This window comes from Sturnus vulgaris, chromosome 20 (genome assembly GCF_052056855.1).
Source record: "Sturnus vulgaris isolate bStuVul1 chromosome 20, bStuVul1.hap1, whole genome shotgun sequence".
NCBI lineage: Eukaryota > Metazoa > Chordata > Aves > Passeriformes > Sturnidae > Sturnus > Sturnus vulgaris.
The window spans coordinates 4,128,671-4,149,018 of record NC_142262.1 but is presented as its reverse complement, the minus strand read 5'-3'; the positions used below and the strand labels follow the sequence as shown (position 1 = coordinate 4,149,018).

Genomic DNA, 20,348 nt, shown 5'->3' with positions numbered 1-20,348 from the left:
ATCAGCTTCTCAGCTTCCCGGGAGAGCCCCCAACAGGAAGGGTCTGGAGCCCGACTGCCACCGCAGGGAGCCCCAGGTCTGCTGGGTCCCCTGGGTGCCCCTGCCCCGAGTGTGCCCTACCGAGTCCCGGGGCTCCTTGCACACGTGGGGACGGCGATCTGTGCTGGCTGAAGCTGCATTTGCCTTTCATCTGTTGCTGTTACACTTTGTTACACTAAACCTCAGGCATCTCCCGCCCTTCCAAAACTTCTGTGCTCAGCAGAGATGGAATTCTTTTCATTTTCTTTCAATGAACTGCGAAAAGGGTCAAGTTCAGTGAACTGCTTTAAGCAGTGCATATATATAAGAATTGGGGCTGATTAATTTCTTTCCCTTCTTTTGCTTTTTTTGAACAGCTATGTTTTACACTTAGGAGTTACTGGCTGTGATTAAAATTAGGGTAGGTTCAAGGAATACATGGGACATGAGATGTTACACTGGTAGATGGGTTCATGTCTGCCTGCTTTGCTCTGTTTTCTGAGAATTTCCTTATCCCTTGCTTCAAATAACTTTTGGGCCTCTCTAGAAAACACTCTATCTTTGGACACAATAAAGTCTAAAGTATTTTAGAAGTATAAAGTACTTAACTGATCTTTCAGTGATTCACATTTACAGCATCTTTGTAACTCCGTGTATGAACAGTGTTGCAAAAGTACAGCCCACAGAGCTTTGCCCCTTCTGAAATACCTGGAGGTAACATTAAGGACAGGCTTTGGAATATGGCCAGATCAAATGGCACGGATTCTTTCCTTTTCTGAGTCTTTCAGTGCCATTACAGTTGGGAGGAAGGTGTTTGTTTGCTGGCTGAATCCTGCAGGATGGTGTTTCCTTCCATGTGTGACACAGAAGTGACAACTGTGACAGTCAGTAAGGGCAGGGTTTGGCTACCGGATAGGAATTTTATGGAAAAGGGTATTTTTGTATCCCTTTTTCTGCTTTGTAGTTTTCTGCTGTAAAGCCACAGAAACAGATTTTCTTTATTTATTTTTTACTTTCTTTATTTTTTTCTTTATTCGCACAGACAGCACAGTAAACACAGCTTTTATGAAGTGTTGCGAAAAAGGAAGTTACACAACTTCTGAGAAGTGAAGTGAACATAAAGTAACGAAGTCAGTGTGACTGTCCTCAGCCTTTGTGTTTTGCTTCTCATTATCTTGTAACTAAAGGGATTAAAATCAAGGACAGAACAGACATCACTTCCTAACAGGATCTGTTTTGCTTTGAGCGCACTGAGGTTGCTGTAGCCTGACACCACCATCCCGGGGCGTGTGTACATGAGTTCAGTTGTGGCTCTGTTGTAGGAATGAGGCAGGTGAGGCTGTCCCCTGTGAACCCTGATGTCCTCAGAGATTGTCCCTGCCTGGGGACCTGACAGCCCTCAGCGCCTGCCACTGCAAACCCTTCAATTATGGGGCATCAGAAACCCAGAATTAGTCTGTAAAAATTCTTCTGCTCCGTCTCAGATGTGTTCCTGCACACTCACCCTGCCCACCCTGGCCTTGAACACTTCCAGGGATGGGGCATCCACAGCTTCTCTGGGCAACCTGTGCCATGTACACACATAATTATATAAAAAACATATAAATTACATATAAATATATAAATAATGAACAAGTTACTGCATACCATTTAATTTTATATACAGTGTAAAGTTATATAATATAATATTATATAATATAGAGGGAATTAATCGGGTTTTAATCGGGTTTTAAGCCACATTTCATTCCTCAGAAACCCCAGGCATCCTCTCCTCTCACCAGCAATTGCGGATAATTTTAATTACAGATAATTTTGAGCAATACCGCATTATTTTTGAGCAAAACCGAGTGACTAGGACTAAACCCACGAGCGGGGTCGGGCGCGCGTCACTCCCACGCACCGGAGCGCATCACCCACCCCGTGGGGCGGGGACCTTCCTGCCGCTGCCCTCCCAGCCCCCGGACCCCGCGCTGGGCTGGGCTGGGCTGGCACCGCTCCCCGGGTACCAAAGGCGCGGCTCCGGCCCCTCGGTGTCGCCAGGCAACGGCGGGGCGGGGATGCTCCGAGTGCCGCCCGCCCTCGCTGCGGGGCGGGGACGGGGCGTGGGCACCGCACCGACCTCCCGGCGCCGAGCCAGGTACGGGCAGCCCGGCAGCAGGAGCAGCAGCAGGAGGAGGAGAGGGAGAGGAAGAGGAAGAAGAAGATAGGCGGGAGCCGGCCGGTGTCTCCTGCGGGGTGAGGAGGAAGTTTGCGCCGGGGTTTGGGGGGTTTTCCACGCCGCAGCTCCGGCGCGGGCTCCCGCTCTGCCCCTCCGCGGAACCCGCGCCGGGAGGAGAGGGGGATCCGTGATGTTAGGGGGGATCCTGGAGGCCGCTCCGCTCCCGTGCGGATCCAGAAGCGAGGGGGGAAAAGCATCTCTGGGGGTTTTGGTGCGGTATCGGCGTTTTCGTGAAATGCATGATATTGCAGGTAGAGCGAAACCTTGCTGGGGTTTTTTCTTGTTTGCTAAAGGAGGGGATTTTCGCTCCAGAGTTGTGTGTGCTGGAAGGTTGGGCTCGCTATGGAAGTGAGCCATCCTTGGGATATTGTTATACGGGAAAATCTAAAATCGTATGTGTCTGTCAGCAGCTGTGTGGGGTGAAATGGGGGTGTTAGGGAAGAAGGGGATGTCTTCCTGCATAGATGAGCCTCTTACAGCTCTCAGCTCTGTAACCTGGACGTGCCCAAATACCTGGGATTTAAACCTTTAAAAGGGGAATAGGAGGGAAAAAAAGTACTTTTTAAGGGTGAATGCAAGCAGGAGGCTTGCTTTGTAGTTATTTTCTGTGGCACTGGCGACGTGTTTGGGTTGCCATTACTTATTGTTGAATGTTTTTAATACCCAAATGTGGTTCTGAATGCATTTGCTGGCTCCGGGATGCTGGTGACATAGGCACAAAAAAATGATTTGTGGTTAGTGTGTGGCTGTCACGACAGCCTGTGCTGGAGCTGTAGATGCTGCCTGTAGCTCTCGTGTGGGACCAGCATTGCCCTGATGGGGTGGGCGAAGTGGTTCTGCCCCCATGGGCCTGTGTGAGATGTGTTTGGCAGCGTATGAAAGCCGCTCACAGCAGAGATCTTGTAGATGTGAGCAGTTCTTGGCCTGGAGTTTGTCGTGTCCCTGAAATGGAGAAGGGCAATTGTGATTTTCTGTTAGGCAGAAGTGAGGTTCGAGATCCCGGGGCAGGCAGGCGCCCTGCTTGCTTTGTGCTGTGCTGATTTTGAGGTGGAATTTTAATGTTGATGCTTTGGTAGTAGCAATATTTTCACTGCTTGTGGCAGATTTGTAAGGTTTGTGGCTTTGGGGGCAGAGAGAATGATTTATTTTCTGTTTTTCTAATGCTCTTTGGCTGATTTATCCACTTAGGGTAAGGAGGAGACACAGATGGGAGAATACTTCTGAAAGGGACTCAGAATAGAGTCCCTAAACGTGAACTCCATGGTACATGTATCCAGTATATTATATTATTACCTGTACATCAGTATAATTTGTGATTATTTTGATCCCTTTTGCTATGTTATCATAACTGCTTCTGTTGAAAATAATTTTATTCCATTCAGATGACATGTGACTGAGGGGATTGCTCCAGTGATGGGACTGGATTGCCCTTTCCCAGCATAAGTTATTTTTTTGCCTGTGACCCTTCCAGTTTTTGGGGGAGGTGGGGTATAACTTGGTGTCACCACCAAATATGTGCACTAGTGTGGAATATTATTCTTACAACCGGGCACAGAAGGAGGGTGGAATTTCTATTGGCGGTTTGGCAGCGTCTGCCCAAACTGAGAGGAGCTTGAGCTGTACCCAGCCCAAGATGTGGCAGCCTCCAAGCAGTTTTAAAAGCGTTTTTAATGGGCTTCTTTTAAGTTTGTTATTTGAAGAATTACTGCAAACAGCAGCAAGTCTCCCAGAAGCCACCTGATGTGCAGATGTTTCTCAGCTGTGGTTGTCTTGACAGGGCTCTTACCACCAGGGTAGTTGGGGAATCTTTGCCATGTGCAAAACCTGCAAAACGAAACACTTCCCATGCCAAAATAGCAGGGGGAATGGAATTGCTTTGCTCCAGTTATTGATTAACCAGAGCTGTTACATCTGTCGAGCATAGCTTGCTCTTTTTATTTTAAATACGGTGTCTTAGTGAAATATTTTAAGTGGTTACTAAACTAATCATAGGTTGTTACTGAATTAACCATTATCCAAATATTAGTATCTTCAAACGCTCACCATGTTTATGTAGCTGACCCCTTAAAATTCTGAAATGCAGCATAATAATGTCACTCTGTTTTTTCCGTAGTATTTTAGGTTGATTGCTGCACCAAACACAGTGTCTGTAAGTGCTTGCTGACAACACAGAGCAGTGTTTTGGGGGCACTGTGTTGCAGCTAATACTGAATACTGCTGGTTAGTAGTAGAGGGTCTCTGCATATGGCTCTGCTTTGAATTGTGTTTTTTTCAGTGTGCAGCCTAATCTTATAAATTATTTTGACTTGGTTCCCATCTGCTTTGTCTGTGCAGGTTCAAGGGTATCTCCTGCCTGTGTGTATTTTACTGTGTAAATCAAAAAACCCTAGCTTATTGACCGAGCCAGGGTTTATGATCAGAGGGTTCTTAGTTCGTGTTTGTCATGTGTGGAGCTTGGCAGCCCTTCTACAATTAAGTGTTTTAACTTCACTGTAGAAAATGAATGAAAGAGCAGGTATGTGAGAGCCTTTGTTTAAAAAGAAATAAAATGTCTTTTATAAATGGATGGGGCGACTAAATTTTTTTTTCCAATCAGTACTTGCAATCTTTGCTGGGTAAAGGCTGCAATTCCAGTTACTCCTGCAGCAGAAATGCCTTAACCTGTGGTTTGCCCAGCCACCAGCTGAAGAGCAGCCAAAGTCTTGCAGCTCCTTTCTTCTCCTAATGAAGAGTTCTTTAGAGCTACTTCAGTATTTCTTAAACATGAAGTAAATTACCTTTTAGACTTGCCTGCATTCAGAGTGACCAATGAGCTCTGGGAAGTATTTCTGTATAAACTACAGCAAAGCCACATCCTTAATGCTTTCCCTCTTCTTGCCAACATAAACTACTCCTCATCAGGCATGGCTGGACTTCTTACTGTGTTGGAGAAACTCGAGATGTTTCTCTACCTCTTGGGGTCTGAAATTGCTCCCATTCCCCAAGCATCTCTCCCTGCTGGAGTCTGCAGTGTAATCTAACCCGGGAGGATGGCAAGCCAGAAGTATGAGTTGTGAGGTAAAAATCTTTTTTTTGTTGTTTTTCTTTAAATTGCTTTATTTCCTGGTGTTTGCTGGAGACCAGACTTGCAGTAGTCTAGAAAATAAAAGCAAAAACTATAGTTTCCAAATTCCTTGGGCGAAGGGAGTTTGACCAGTATTCCTGTGAATAATTAGCTTAGACACAGGCAGAACTGTTCCTGCCTGGGACAGCTTCTTCCTGTTCTTCACGCTGTTTGTGCCTAATGACGCTGTGGAGGTGCCAGGAGGTGCCTCCTCCTCCTCCTCCTCCTCCTCAGCCAGGGGCTGGGGCAGCACTGAGGCAGCTCAGGGAACTCTTCACCCAAGTGCCTGCAGCACCCGCGGGCAAGTGTGGTGCAAGGTTTTGTTATTTGTTGAGTCCCCGCAGGGTGACCTTGAGGCTTGTCAAGGGAGACGTGTTGGTGTGTGAGCTCAGCTGCCGCCTGAGCAGCAAACACCAGTGGCAAAGAGCATCTTGTAACTCAGAGTTGGTTAATTAGGGGTCTGAACTGAGAAGTGAGTGCTGAACTCTGCCTTAGGCATAAGGACATTTTTTTGAAAGCAGCCTCCAGCTTTTTCACAACATAGGTGTTCCCTTGTACCATTGCTTCAAAGTAACGTGATCTGATCATTCCTGTGACCCTTGGTTTTCAGTCTGGTCTGTCCTGAGGGGTCTTGGGGTGCCTTTGACCCTGAGCTGCTGCTCTGTGTTTGCTGTGTGAGGAATGCTGTGACATGTGGCCAGGACACTCAGGACACAGTTTGGCCACCGAGTGTTCGTGCCAGAGGAATGGGGAATGCTGCTGCCCACAGTGTGCCCTCGCTGGCCCTGCTGGCTGAGCCTCAGTCCCAGGCAGCAAGCCCTGGTGAGAATTTGACGTTTTCTGTCCTCCCTCCCTGTTACTGCTGTTCTGACTATAAAAATAGAATGAGATTGTCTCATCTCAAGGCAAAGGCTTCTCAAGAGGGTTAATTATGTCACATTTATTATCTTCTCTGCAGATCTTTTTAGGCAAATATGAGTTTGGGGTTTTTTTAAGTTGTATAGAAGCTTTTATAAACCAAGGTCTGTAGCACTCCCACACACAGCACGAAGGTGATGCTGAGTTGCCCACAGCTCATTTCAACATACAGCTGCCTGGCAGGGGTGCCCTGTCCGGGAGGAGGGGTGGCAGGGGGTACCTGCTGTGGCACCTGCTGCTGTCCCCGCAGCTGACTCTGTAGGAAGGGCCCTGTTACCAGTCTGAGGAGGTCGGGCAGCTTGCACAGTCGCAAGCGTTTCACTCTAGAAATGTTACCAGAGACTTTTCTGGTCATTAGATCTCTGCTCTTACTGGAGTGGACACCTTGGGAGTTTCCTGAGTGATGTTTCTGACATGCTTGTGGTGTGTCAGCATGGTGCCACTTTTCCCAGATAGGTGAAAGAAAAGGAAACTGTCTTGCAGTTCAGAGGTAAAAGTGCCTTAAGCAATGCTGGAACAAGGTGCCAAACGCTGTGGTGGGTTTAAATCTGAACTCTGTAGTTGATTTGCTGGCCCCATCCATGCTGAAGGTAATGTACTCTTGTTCCCAAAACTGGAGATCAGGATGTTTTTTCATCTGCAAGGGGATTCTCCTTGCTTTGATGACCCTCCAGTGATGGCTGATGAGTGCATGATAGTCCAGTAGAGGGGAGCAGCCCAGAGAGTGATGGGACATAACTTCAAAGTAAAGGGCAGAGCTTTTTATTTTTTTACTTTCTTTAGAGGATCAAATTAGCAGTCTGCTAAAGCCCTTTAATGTTAAAACTTTCAGAGCATAAACAATGACCTGTGAAAAGGAGTGCTTGGATCTGGACCCTGCATATGATGAAGTCTGGCATCTCCATTATGGCCAATTAAAGTGACAGCAGAGTGTAAACACTCCTGACTCCTGGGTTCCCTGGCTGGCTCCCAGCTGCACACGGCCTTTCTCCTCTGCCTTGGAAAAGGCACAATGTCACTTTGAACTTCCCAGCCAGAGCACAGAGCAGCCTTTCAGAACCCCTGTGCCCTCTTCTCGTGTGGTTCAGCAGGAACAGCCCAGAAGCTGAAGCTTGGTCTTCCAGTCGAAACCTGTTGTCCTTGAATTGTTCCGTTGTAGAGAGACAGATGTTACCCTGCACAGGGAAGCGAGGCTGGCAGTGAGTGCACTGCAGCACAGGCTTGCCCTCTCTCTGGGGACTCCTCACTGCCTTTCCAGGATGCTGTCCAGCACTTGATCCAAGATCTGGATCTTAGGAATAATCTCGCCCCTAGAAGTTCCTTCCAATACCCACAACGCGTGAAGCTTTGCCTTAAATGGAGCTTCAAATGTTAGATTTGAGTAACTAAACAGTTACAGGAAGCTATTGCATTGACCAAACTAACTTGTGGCTCTAAATAGTTTCTTATTTGAACAGCTTAGTAGAATAACAGTGCTCTGCATGCTGATCTTGAACTCGGAGAGATTTTATATTCCCAGTTATATGGCATGACTGGGTGTTCTTCCGTGTTGTGCAGCAGGAGATGGCAGCGGTTTCTGTGACTTCCTCACTCCCTCAGCTACCTGTGAGCAGCCTGTGCTCACAGCCCTGTGCACAGCCACAGCAGTCTGGGTGAGAGAGAGAAAGATGTGGGTGAGAGGGAGCTGGCCGTGGGTGAGAGCTCACTCGCATCATAGACACAGATGCACATGTGTGGTCTCACTTAGTGCTCCTACATTTTCCTCTTCTGTCTCTTCCTCGTCTCTCCTGTTCCAGTCAGATCAAAGGGCAGATCAGCACCTCCCCACCTCTGCCTGACAACTGTAAAGGAAAGGAAATACCCTGGGGAAAACCTGTGCTTTGAAAAAATGTTCATAGCCCACTTGTTGTAAATATGCAAACGTTTGTAGAGGAGTGGCTGTTTCAAGAACACATTACTGAGAAATGCTTCACACCCTTCTTTGCCAGTCGGTAATTAAGAGAATACTTGTCTTCCAATGCAGTGGCTGCTTAAATAAAGATGAGAGAGCCTGGATTTTCTTTTATCATGGAGTGCAGCAGTAAGTAACTTTCATCTGAGACCAAGCCTGGCACACCTCCACATGGCACCTCTTCCCTTTCCATTTGGGGTGAGGTGACTTTTCCTGTGCTTTTGCTGGGAAGAAAGTGGCTGGGACTCAGACTTGTATCCGTCCCACAGCAGATTCGGCTTGTCAGAGGCATGATCCTGCTGAGGGAAGGGCCATGGCTCATCTGCATGGGGCGTTTCTTGTTTCTGGTCGTGTGTGATGGGTCCAGCTCTTACTAATCAGATTGCACAGTGGTGGGATACTTGGATCCTCTTTTCTTCCCTGTCTCCTCCGGCATACTGTGAGACTGTCTAAATGTCAGGGGTGCTGGTGATTTGGCTGTGATGGGAGTGAATTTTAACGAGGCTTGCTCTTCAGCATGAATGTATTGATGTAGGCATGTCATGTAGCCTGTCTGTCAGCCAAGTTTCTAGCTTTCAGCTGCTTTATATGCATATTTTGGAGATTGCTTCCAACCTGGGAAAGCCCAGTCAGGTCACTGCAGGGCAAGGCAGAGCTCTATTCCCATACCCACCTAATGCTGACGCTGCTTTCCTGCCCCACAAGGATCAGAAGGAATCCATGGGAATCGCTGTCTTCTGGCTCCTGCTTCTGTTTGGGGTGGTTGTTGCAAAGGCAGGCTGGGCTTACTCATCTGCCTTCAATGCAGCCACACAATGCTTCTTTCGAGGAAGAGAATTCATTAGTTTCTGTGAAGTGTCCTTGGATCTGCGGGCAGCAGGTGCTTCTATAGAGCAAACTGTTGCTGAATATTCAACAGTTGCTATACAAGTGTCTGGCCGGCTGCCTGTGAAGCACTTGGAGTTATCTTGAGCATCCGATTAGATAAAGTGCAAACCACTTAGGGCTTTAAAGCTACCCGCAGCTATGTTGTGTTGGTGGTATTTTAACGTTCAGGGTTGGGTTTTCTTTTTATGAGAATCTTCCAAGATCATAAGCAGCAGCTTTATCTCTTTTGACTCAGCCAACAAAGAAGGGAGCTGCCTAGGAGAATGACAACCCCAGTGATTCATAGTCAAGTCGTCAGAACCTCATTCTCTTGCTGGTTTCTGCTAATGACATGTGCACTGGAAACAAATGACTCAGGCTAGAAGTGTCTATTCATCTTTAAACTTAAACTCTACTCAAGTTAGCTCTCATAAAGCTACCTGAATAACACTTGTACTTGCCAGCCTCTAATTTGGTACATGAAATACTGTAGATATCTAAACTATGAAGGAATAATTTGAGAGGCTAATGTGTGCAATCAGCCTTTTTTTTTCCATTTTAATTTCCTTAGGTGTGGTTTGTAAGCATCTTGTGCCAGAAGTCATAATTGCAAGTATAGTTCCATGAGAAACCACGATCACTGAAGAATTACAGCTTCAAAATAACTTCCACTTTACTCAGTAAGGTGTGGATACCTGTGTATTGTTTACAAGACAAGTGCCCCAATTCTGTTGTCTTGTAATAGTTTACTTAACCTGTATTAGTTGTTTTAAAGATGCTTTGTCTGTGTTCTCCTACTGGTTATTTAGGCCACAGAAGGAAAAGTTTTAATGAAATGTGTGATGGTGCCAGTTGCACTGGAGGCTGATTTCACCCAGGGAGCTGAAGAGACACCCGAGTGGTGTTACCCGAGTTCCATGCTTTACAGGATCTGCACGGGGGGTTCCCCATGTGCCAGGAATATTGCATTAGCAGGGTGCCAGGATTCCACATCCCTAAGCTCCGTGGTGGAGCCTGTAGTTCCTACCCACAGGGAGCAGGCATGAAGGCTGGAGCACGGTCCTGGCTGCTGTACATCACCTGAAATTGTGTTAGCACCCACTGGAGGTGGACACTGAGCACTTAAAAGCATGAATTGACAGCTACTGGAGCTGAGCCCTCCTGCTCCTGGCACGGTTATTTGTGGTGCTGCTGCCTTTGAAAGGGCTGAGGTTTCCAGTGTGTGATTTAGGTGCTCAGGAGAGCAGCTGAGATGTATTTCCTAAATATCCACTTAGTTTGCATTCAGTGGGGTCGGGCCAGGTTTGTGAAGAGGGGCCTTGGCAAGCTGGGATGTGGCATCTGTGGGGGAGCAGCAGAGGGGCAGCTCGGCTGGCCGGCCCCTGGTCTCCGTTTATCCAGTGCCCATCAGTCCTGAGCTCCCCACTGCTCCAGGATGGGTGGGAGCACCTGCTTCCAGGAGTTCCAGGTCTTGCAGTGAGGCAGTTCAGAAGTTGTAAAGCAGGTGCTGAGGCTTATGATGGATCATTGTCTCCAAAACTAATTTATTTTCCTTCTTTTCCCTTTTCTTCCCCTCTTCTTCTCCTTCCGCTGCTCCTTCTTTTTCTTCCAGGGGGCTTTAAAGTGCAGGAATAGAGGAATTGCACTTTGGAAAAGAATCCCTGGCACTGAGCAGGCTGGGGACAGTGAAGTGTGTGCTCTCGGTGTAGATCAGCTGTCCCATCCAAGTAAATGTGTGAAGGTTGCCAGAAAGTGACAGGCAGGAGAAGTGAGCCTTCAGCCCATGGAGGTGACACTGCACATTTAATCGCTAATGGACTCTTCAGAGAGCACCTCAGCTGCTATTACTGGAAAAAGCAAATGTGTGGTGCTACCTACAGGGAGCAAAAAGGGAGTCTTCAGTGATCTTCTTGACCTTTACTTTCTTGTGTTAATTTGTTTAATACCAGAGAGATTTTCCTGCTATAAAAACTTGCTTAAGCAGAGACTTCTCCAAGACTCTGAAAAAGCCGTGCTAATTGGGAGCTTCAGGGATCTACTGTGTATTCCTTGCCCGTCCCTTTCCCTCCTGGATCAGACTTTTACCAGCTGGTGCAATTCCATAATAGCAGTCAGGCTTTTTTGCATTAAACTTGTTCAGAAAATAATGTCTGCGCCTGTAGGGTTCAGCGTGGGGGAGGAAACTTCGCGAAAATGTTAGATAAATAAACACTTCTGGGTACTTCTGAAACATTGTAATTGCTCTTAGCAATCTTTGCTTTTTCAACACCTACTAAAAAGGACTTACTGCTCGTGTTATTTGTAGGTCTCAAGGTGCTTTGCAAAGAGCAACAGTGGCAGTGTCCCTGCTTGCTCTGGGAGGGTGCAAGGTGAACTCAGATGTGCTGAAGAACTCGGGGTTAAGGTGTGGCAGGTTCCAGGGCTGGTGTCTGACCTGCCAAACCACAGCTCGCTGGGGATGAGGGGCTGTGGCTCAGAGCTGTAAATTTGATTGCATGAGGCAGCGTGGCTTCAAAAAGTACTACATGGCATAGACAAAGGATAAATCCTTTGGGACATGTCTTGAAGCAATACCTCAGGAGACTTTCGGGCATAATGAACCTGACACAAAAAAGCAAGAAAAGACTTTTTGAAATAACTGGTTTGTTAATCTGGAAGGCCTGTTGAAAGCTCAGCTAGAAAAGCATCCAAGTGTCTGCTGTGAGTGTGTACCTGGAGTTTCAAACACAGCAGGCAGTGCTGTCCTTTTTCCTGCTGGGGTATTCATTAGTTAATGAGGTTCGAGCAGGTGGGGTTGTTTGGAATTTCTTCAGCCTCCATATGCTAGGAGATTTCACACTTATATAAATTGGTATTTCAGGAGAAAGGTGGATGGTGAGACCTGCATTTCTAATAGGAATTTCTGCAAATCTTGGAAAGCTGCAGCTTCTGACTTACTCCTTTCCTGTTGAAGTGGAAAAGACAATTTGTGCCATCAGCACAGAACATCAGTGCTCCTGCAAAAGGGAGGAGGGGAGGTTTGAGCCTCCTTGGCTCCAGCAGAAGAGCGTTCAGAAGCTGTGGGGTGGACTTGGAGCTGAGCTGTGGCAAGGGCTGCCACTGGGCCAGTGTCCCAGCAAATGTGCTCGCCAGCAGGGCAGGGAATGCTGGTGATAGTGCCAGTGCCTTGGGATTCCTGGGTGGGATGACAATTGTGCCTGAACATGAGGTATATCCCACAATTAAATGCTGCATTCCTTGTGCCAATGAACTGATCTTTAAAAACTTCACTTGCTAGCAGTAGCTCAGTGGTCAGGCTGCCTGTGGAGCTTCCAGATGAGCTTTGGAGTGGAGCTCCGAGTCAGGACTTGCTCTGTAGCTCTGAGTTGTTTGTGTCATGCTGGATGGGAATTGTCAAAGCAGTATTGTGTTGCTGCTTATCAAAGAGATAGATTAAAATCCTAGCTCTTATTTTTTCAATTAGGAATTTTTATTTGTGCCTCAGGGACAAGCAAATAGAACCCAGATTTTGGCTATTCTTAGTATTCATAGGAGAGGGAGAGGGCAAACAGCAAGAGCAAAGAGTTGCAGTAATGAGAATGTCTTATTTTAGTTGATACTTAATCAAGACATGTGGTTCCAGGAAGCAGGAAGAAATTATTTTGCCTTTTTTTTCCTTCTCTCATATATCTTTGATTATCACCAAGACTTACCCTAAACAATCTAACGCCTGCCAATTCTTTTTGCACCTTACATTTTTTTGTCCATCCTCGAAGACAGTTAGGCTTATCTGTTTTGCTTTTGTTTCATCTGTAATATTAATCAGAGGACTAACTCTTGGTGGCTAACATATTATCATCTCTCAAAAGATGCCTAATTTTGTTACTAAACTTCTATTTGTTACTTCAAGTGCATTTTATTAGTGAATTAGGGTAAAACTGACTGCGTTTTATAGCTGGGTGTTGTGTCTTTCTCTCCTGTGAAGTGCTTGAGCCCTTCTGGAAGGTACAGGCTACTTTATTGGGTTGCAGGATCTGGCTTTGTAAAACAGGTCAGCTTTTTGTTTCATGGCTTTTATTCAGTATCACTCTTGCTTACCAGGGCATCCAGAGAGTCTTTTTGCTTCTCCTGTGTGTGCTGAGCTGCCTTGAGCCATGATCTGAACTGACTCCGGGTTTTCCTTGTCCCAGGGCAGTGAAATCCAGGACTGTGCCTACTTGGACAGCGAGAGCGCCTACAGCGAGTCGGAGCTGTTTCCCGATGAGGACGCGATGACTCTGGCACAGCAGGAGGTTCACCATGAGTGTGACATGGACAGTGCCATCGAGAGTGCCCAGAGCTCCGAGGCCTCGGACGTCTGTCGGAGCGAGGACAAGGACGGGGTGCTCGGTGGCCTCTTCCTGCCCGGTGACAAGTGAGTGGTGCCTTTGTTCCGTGGCAGCTCTGCTCCAAGGCGTGGGCAGGGAGGAAGGAGCCTTTATGTGGCTAATCCTTACTGAGGGAGGCTGATGGGTTTAGAAATTTAACATCCATTTACAGCATAAGGGGGATGGAAGTCCAGGTCCTCTAAGTGGCTTAGATAGTCTCAGTCCTGGCTCCTTCTGGCACGTTCTGTGAGCACTCACAGGACTGCGTGTTGTGTGTTGAAGTGAAAGCCTTGGATCTCTCCAGAACAGATTACTGCATTAGCATCCCCCAAAACGTAGGTTCTTCTTTGTTGCCATAAGCTTTATATGCTGGAATTAAAACAATATTTCCTGCAAAGCAGTTCATATGGGGAATGCTGCTGTGGTCTTTTGTACATCTGGTTACCTGATGCTATGGGCTCTGCTGATTCGCTTTGCAACTTCATGTACCAAGTTAATTCTTTGTGTTTCTAATTTTCCATAACCTTTATTGTGCAACAGTAAATTGTGTGTAACATGGGGAGTCCTGGCATGTGCGTGTGTAACCATAGTTTGCTGTTAACACCAGTGTCTCTGTAACCCTAACTTAACTCTTCCCAGGTGTGTACCTGGGAGTATTGGTTAAAGATGACTGTGGGGGAAAAAGGACCTGATTTGGTTTAATCCTGCTTTGAACTGAATTAATGCAGTTACCACAGGACAGAGCTCAGCTGGGCTTGCTTTGCAAGCCACTGCCTTGTCTTCCCTATTTTTGGCCTGTCATCTTGATTTGTGCCTCTTGAGCTTTGTCGTTGCTAAGGCAGCCTTTCTTCTCTCTCCTGGGCCTCTTTGGATGCTCCCTGTGCTGCCTCATTCCTGCCCTCCTCCTGAATTTCTCAGCTAGCTGAGTTCTTGCCTTTTCCCATTTGCCCAAGCAACCTCAGAGACTTTATAAAGATAATTACAGTTTCCATCAGCTCTTCATCAAACTTGTCTCCTTTGCTTGCCATTCCCAGTTCTCCAAAGCCCCATCCTTGTGGTGACTGACTTTTTCCCATGCTGTGTTTGAAATGTTTTTCTTCCCTGTGCTAGTTGTGCTCTTGTAAGGGGGTGGGCAAGGCATTGTGCCTCCTGTACCCTCCTTCTAGGGCAGGCAGGAACTACCAAGAGCTACTGTGCTACTCCTGATAGACCTCGATTTATCCTCTGAGACTTCAACTTCGGTAAATCTTTGGGGAAAAGGCATGAGAAGCTTCATGCTTTTGTATTACAAGAGGCAATAGAGCTATTTACTTTGGGCAATAGAGAGATTAACTTTGCTGCTTGCTGAAGAAGCAGATGGGTTGTGTATCAGGTGTGTCAGCCCTCTGGAATCCTGCTCTGAAGAAGATTACCTTCAAAAACAAACAAAAACCCCAGACAAACAAAAAAGCACCAAACACTTGAAAGTTCCCTTCAGAAAGTGTTAGAATGAGGAAAATCAGTTGCTTTTAACAACTCCTTTGCAAATGACCCTGTGATTCCTAGGCCTCTAAATTTGGTGGAAATGTTACAAGGAGCTTCTTCCCAAACTGACTTGGTGTAGCTGCAGGTGAGATACAAACAGCAGGATTTATTGTACAATTTCCCAAAAACTTCCCAATACAGAGTATGTCCATGACACAGCAGCACTTTATGAATAAATGTTACTGTGATATGTTGAGCTTCTCACTAATCCCTCAGCAAAGGAGCCTTGTTAGATCTAAGTTGGATCTGATTCTTAAATGAGTATTCCTATCTTCATCCTTCAATAGTGTGCCTGGCTTGACTTGCCCTAATTTCTGTTAATGTGAATTAGATAAATGAGTTGCAGGTTATAAATGGATCTCATCAAAACAGGGGAAACAAAAGAGCATACATCTGAAATGTTGGCAGGCTTCCTCTGCAACTAATTGCTTTTGGAGGGAAGGGATATGCAAATGATGCTTGTACCATCCACCAAAGGAACACTGGTGTATCTCTTGTTTACAGCTCACAAGTGGAGTATTACAGGAAGAGGACTTTCCCTGTAGAGAGGTTGAGAAGCTTAAGGTAGACTCAGAAGAAATTTAAGAGGAAATATTGTTGATTTGCTGGAGAACAATGTCATCTGGGAGCTACTGTCCTGTGGCTCAGCTGATGGAGCTGGAGATACAAACACTGTGCACTGAAGCAGAGGGAGAGAAAAACTTAACCCAATCTGCATAAAGTGCCAGCAGATTTCATTAGTGCCTGGTCTGTACTGCAGAGGCCTTGGATTCTGCTGTAGAGGGAACAGTTGGACAATGCCAGGGCCTCACAATTGAAGCATCTATTTCAGGTCTCCCAGGTGTATTTTCCATAGGGAGAAGTTTGTTTGTAAGAACTTCTTTGTGAAATTATTGGCTTGTCTGTTTGAATGCCTCACCAAGGTGGGAGCTGAGCAAACCTGTGTAAAACACGTGCACTCTGCAGGTGCACTGCACAGGGCAGTCTGGACTCTGGGCAGGTGACCCCTGTGCACCTTCTGCATCCTCCTTGCTCTGTTTTATTAGCTTTGATGTGCTCAAAACTGCTCTGCCAGCTGCTTTCCTGTGGTGCCTGATTCTGCTGATCTGTTTACCTGTGTGCCCTCTTTCTCTGAAGTCACAGGGTCTTGCCATTGCCTACCCATTTAACATCATTTTAGGTACTTTCCTGGTAGTTAGACAGCCTTTTCTTGTGGTCTATATCTCCTCTGAAAGACAGAATTTATCCTGATGGAAGGAAGGGCAGGAACCCAACCTCTATTAGTCACATGAGTAGCTTTAGTGACTCTCTGGTAAGTGGTGAGCTGAGGTTTCTTTCTGACCACACAGAGGAGAGTGGCTGGAATTCCTGGGGTGTGGCAGAGGGTGTATCGATTACTGGGAAACTCTCTGATTGTGGAATAGAGTGACAGCCTCTGTCTTACACGTGTTCCTCTCACTATCCCATGCATTTCAGAGCTGTCTGCATGGTTCCTGCATTCAGAGCAGAAATTCCCATGTGATTTCACATGGAAGTGGTGGCTGAGGATCATCAGAGTGTGCTCTTTAAAAGCAAAATGGTTTGTGTTGATCCAAACTTGTTACACAGGTGCCTCTTGTCCCAAGGCACTCTGTCAGCTGCACATCAGCTACATCTGGCACTTTAGGGGTTTAGCACAAAGGTGAGTTACAGCTTCAAAGAGGGGACAGCCTGTGAAGGTGAAGGGTTCCATATGAGGTGTGAGGTACTATCAGAGTCGGCCTTCGAGATGTTTTGACCTCTTGTTTCAGGTCAAGTCCTCACAACCCTTCTGCAGCATCTGACCTCTCCACTTATTCCACCGCCTCCCTGATCAGTAATGAAGAACAGTTTGAAGACTATGGGGAAGGAGATGATGTGGATTTTACTCCCAGTAGCCCATGCCCTGATGATGAGACCAGAACCAACGCCTACTCTGACCTTGGCTCATCTGTATCTTCCAGGTTGCTCCTTATTCATTAACAAACAAATTTTCATTTTTATTCTTCTCTGACCATAGCAGAGTTTACACTGGTTAGATAGACTCACCTTAAAAGCAAAATGTTACCAGTTCATTTCCTACCTCTGATTGACAGACTGCATTGAATAATAAGAGCTATAGCAAATGTGTTGTTTCTGATAACCTGTGTTGGGTTCTGTTGAAATAACTGGCCTATTTTGCTTGTAGAGATTTCTTTCTACTACAGACAATAATTCCACAATTCAGGGCTAGTATTGGAAGGGATCTGCTGTAAAAGAAGCCAGCTTAGCATTATGTACCCACCCTGATGTAGAGAAGACTTAAAAGAGAGCCGTTTCTGTTTAGGGTTGTACTACAGATCCTTAGCACTAATCTGTGAGGGGAACTGCTGCAATGTATTCAAGGGGTTATTTGAAACAAGCATCCTGTTGACTTGGAGTGTCTTGGGAAACATAAGCAAGCAGCTGCTGTCTGTTAGGAGCTAGAAATGCCACAGCAGTGCACTTGCCTCCTGCATGTATCCTCAGCCTCTGCAGCTCTTACGTCCTGTGGCCAAGGCAGGTCTGGAATTTACAGTCCTTCCCCCAAGCAAGGGAATGGGTGAGCAGGGTTGGGAAGAGCTGAGCATGAAGATTCTTAGGATTAGTCTGCTTGGATCAATAGCACACAGAGGTCTTGTCTTCATTGCTAACACAGGACAAGCTCACTGCATCTCTCTGTTCTGCATGCGACCCCCAGGTGCTCCCCTCTGTTTCCAGCATTTCTGCAATCCAGCCTGCCCACCTCTCCTGCATGCAGATCCAGACCCCTCTCCACTGCCTCTTCATGATGATGGCTCATGTCTTTCATCCCCTCTTTCCTCAGGTTTATGCAGCACTTTCATTCTCATTCCTGGGGCTTAGTGTGCATCATGCCATGATTGCTCTCTTTCGAGTTTTTTTTCTCTTGATCATGCCAAGAGGTACTGTTATCTCCTCTATAGACCTGTGTCCACTTCTCCCTTCCTCCTCATTCCAGGGTTCCTTTCATCCCACCATCTGAGGGGGTTCATGTGATTTCTTACCAGACCACTCAGTTTTTCATCTTCCTGCATTTCTCTTGGAGAGAGGACTCTTCAGGTTGCATGCCAGGCTCCAGTGGGAAGATGGGCAAGATGAGAGGGGGACATTGCTGAGGCTGACTATACTCCTTTAGCTCCTTTGCTATGTGCATCACAGTGGACCCCATGTACCTCCTGCTGTTCTTCTGGTCACCCAAACTGATTCTTTCCAGTGCCACCCAGAAACATCCACGTCCTCTGGAAGGCCTCAGACAGGTGGACTTGCCCTAAGAGTAGCACTGGCCATCACCAGCTCTAACGTAGATGAGCTGTGGTTAGAGATTGTTCAAGTCCCTCATCTGTGATTCTGACACACAGACACACAGTCACGAGGAAAACCTGTTGTGGTTTGGTTACTACAGCCAGTAACATCTCTCCTTTCCTGCAAACAGTGCTGGCCAAACCCCCCGAAAAATGAGACACGTTTATAACAGCGAGTTACTGGATGTTTACTGCTCACAGTGCTGCAAAAAGATAAATCTCCTCAACGATTTGGAAGCCAGGCTGAAAAACTTGAAAGCAAACAGGTAAGCAGCCTATTGCACTGCTTTTGGCAATGCCCCTTGACGTGGGACTGGCTAATAGCAGGAGGAGAGGGAGAGCGAGCCCATTCCCATTCCGTCTTACACATGTATTGTTCTTACAAAATAGTGAGAAATTTAGATTTGGATATGTAGCCCAAACCACAGTTCAGTCCTTCATCAGCTGTTAAATATTTTTCTGATTTAAGGTGCAGACATCATTACTAAACTCAAATATTTTAACCAATGAGCTCTTTGATTACAGAGTGAGAGTGATATTTCAAGGAATTTTTCCCAGGAAGTGGGATCTGCTGTGCTGCTTAGTGCAGATCTACAATTAGCTACTGCTTTCTCCAGGTGGGAAGGAGGGATCTCCAGAGCCTTGGTTAATGCACATAACCTTACACACACCTCTCCTAAAGCTACTGGTCAGCAGAGGTACTTGGCTTCTGTGGGATCTTTTTGTAATGTCAAGGGAACTTGGAAAAATGATGAATCCTATGGTAGAAGTTACTTTTGGAGTTCTTTGCAATTTCAGCTTTTTCCTTACGTTTCTTTCTCTGCCACTCCATCACTCCTAAGCTGTGCTGAGCACTTAGTGCTTTTAACAATCACCTAGAGTTCTGAAGGGAATTATTTGGTGGGATTTTAGCTCCCCCTAGAAACTGGATGTGAGTCCTGCCTGCTGGCGTCATCCCTGGGATGGAGCACACTGCACTGCTGCTTCTCGTGATGCACAGCAGGGTAGAACTTGTCATGAAAAACGTTCCTGCCATAGCAAGGAGTCTGCCAACATCCAGCCCATGACCAGCCAGGGCTTTGGGAATTTTGAGGGAGGCTGGATATGCCTGACTGAGAGCTGTGTCTGTGCACACACAGCTGTGTGACATCCTCTTACCAAGAGATGCAGCAGGGTATTTTGATCTGGTCCCAGTGCTGCTGTCTGCAGCAAGGGGTCTTCATTCAGATAGCCCCAGTCCCTGGCTGCACAAGGGAGCTGTAAAAATGGAAAAACCTCAGTTCCTGTGATCAACTGGGAAGCATTATGGGGAAGGATAAACTAACTATTCATAAAATCATCTGAAAAATGGAAATCCAGAATAAATGTCCATCACTAACTTGGTGTCCCTTTGTGGTATTTCTAATGTTAGTTTTCGCTCTGATTTACACTGACAGATCTCTGCTACATGTAACAATATTTGCAAATTGACTTACTAATGATCACAGTAATTTGTGACTTCATTCATCTTTGTGTTCTTAGTAATTTCAGCTTTTGATTCAGTTATTAAAGAATATTGTTCATAGAATCATCTTCTGACATGGCTAAAAAAGTCTATTATATTTCATTGTGCAATTAAAATTTAATCAAATAAGTGTTTAATTCCTATATCATTCTTTCTGTATCCATGTAGCCCTAACAGGAAAATATCAAGCACAGCTTTTGGAAGGTAAGAGTCTGCAGGTTTTCTATGAGTATTTGTGGAGTCAGCCATAAGAATTCCATAAGTCAGAAGTGGGAGACGAAAGTAGGAATAATTTTAGGAGAACTAAAATGTACCAAGATAAGTTTTTAAGGGAAGGGGCCTGTGTTTAGGTATGAATGTTGCAGAATATAGAAGCCCCTGCTACTCTTGGAGCAGGCCCCTGAACTGGAAAGAGCTCTGTTAAAAATGTAGTTTTTTACTTCCTTGTCTACCAGATATATTTTCTTTGTACTGCTATTCCATCAGTCCAGCTACTGCTTCTTTAACCCTCATAATGTGGGCCTTGCTGCTGTTGCCAAA

The 20,348-nt window shown here is 46.1% G+C and overlaps 1 protein-coding gene across 5 annotated transcripts in view; it reads left to right on the top strand.

The window, feature by feature from the left end:
* RAB11FIP4 (RAB11 family interacting protein 4) overlaps positions 1-20,348 on the top strand; it is a 110,449-nt gene that overhangs the window by 82,521 nt on the left and 7,580 nt on the right. For 2 of the 5 annotated variants that reach the window (XM_014878152.2, XM_088176455.1), the window contains 4 exons: positions 13,245-13,468; positions 16,736-16,927; positions 18,436-18,570; positions 19,977-20,012. In XM_014878152.2, the coding sequence (XP_014733638.1) occupies positions 13,245-13,468; positions 16,736-16,927; positions 18,436-18,570; positions 19,977-20,012 (587 nt within the window). Of the gene's footprint in view, positions 1-2,001; positions 2,254-13,244; positions 13,469-16,735; positions 16,928-18,435; positions 18,571-19,976; positions 20,013-20,348 lie in introns of those variants that run through there. The other 3 variants (XM_014878156.2, XM_088176456.1, XM_014878153.2) reach the window with 3 other exon arrangements.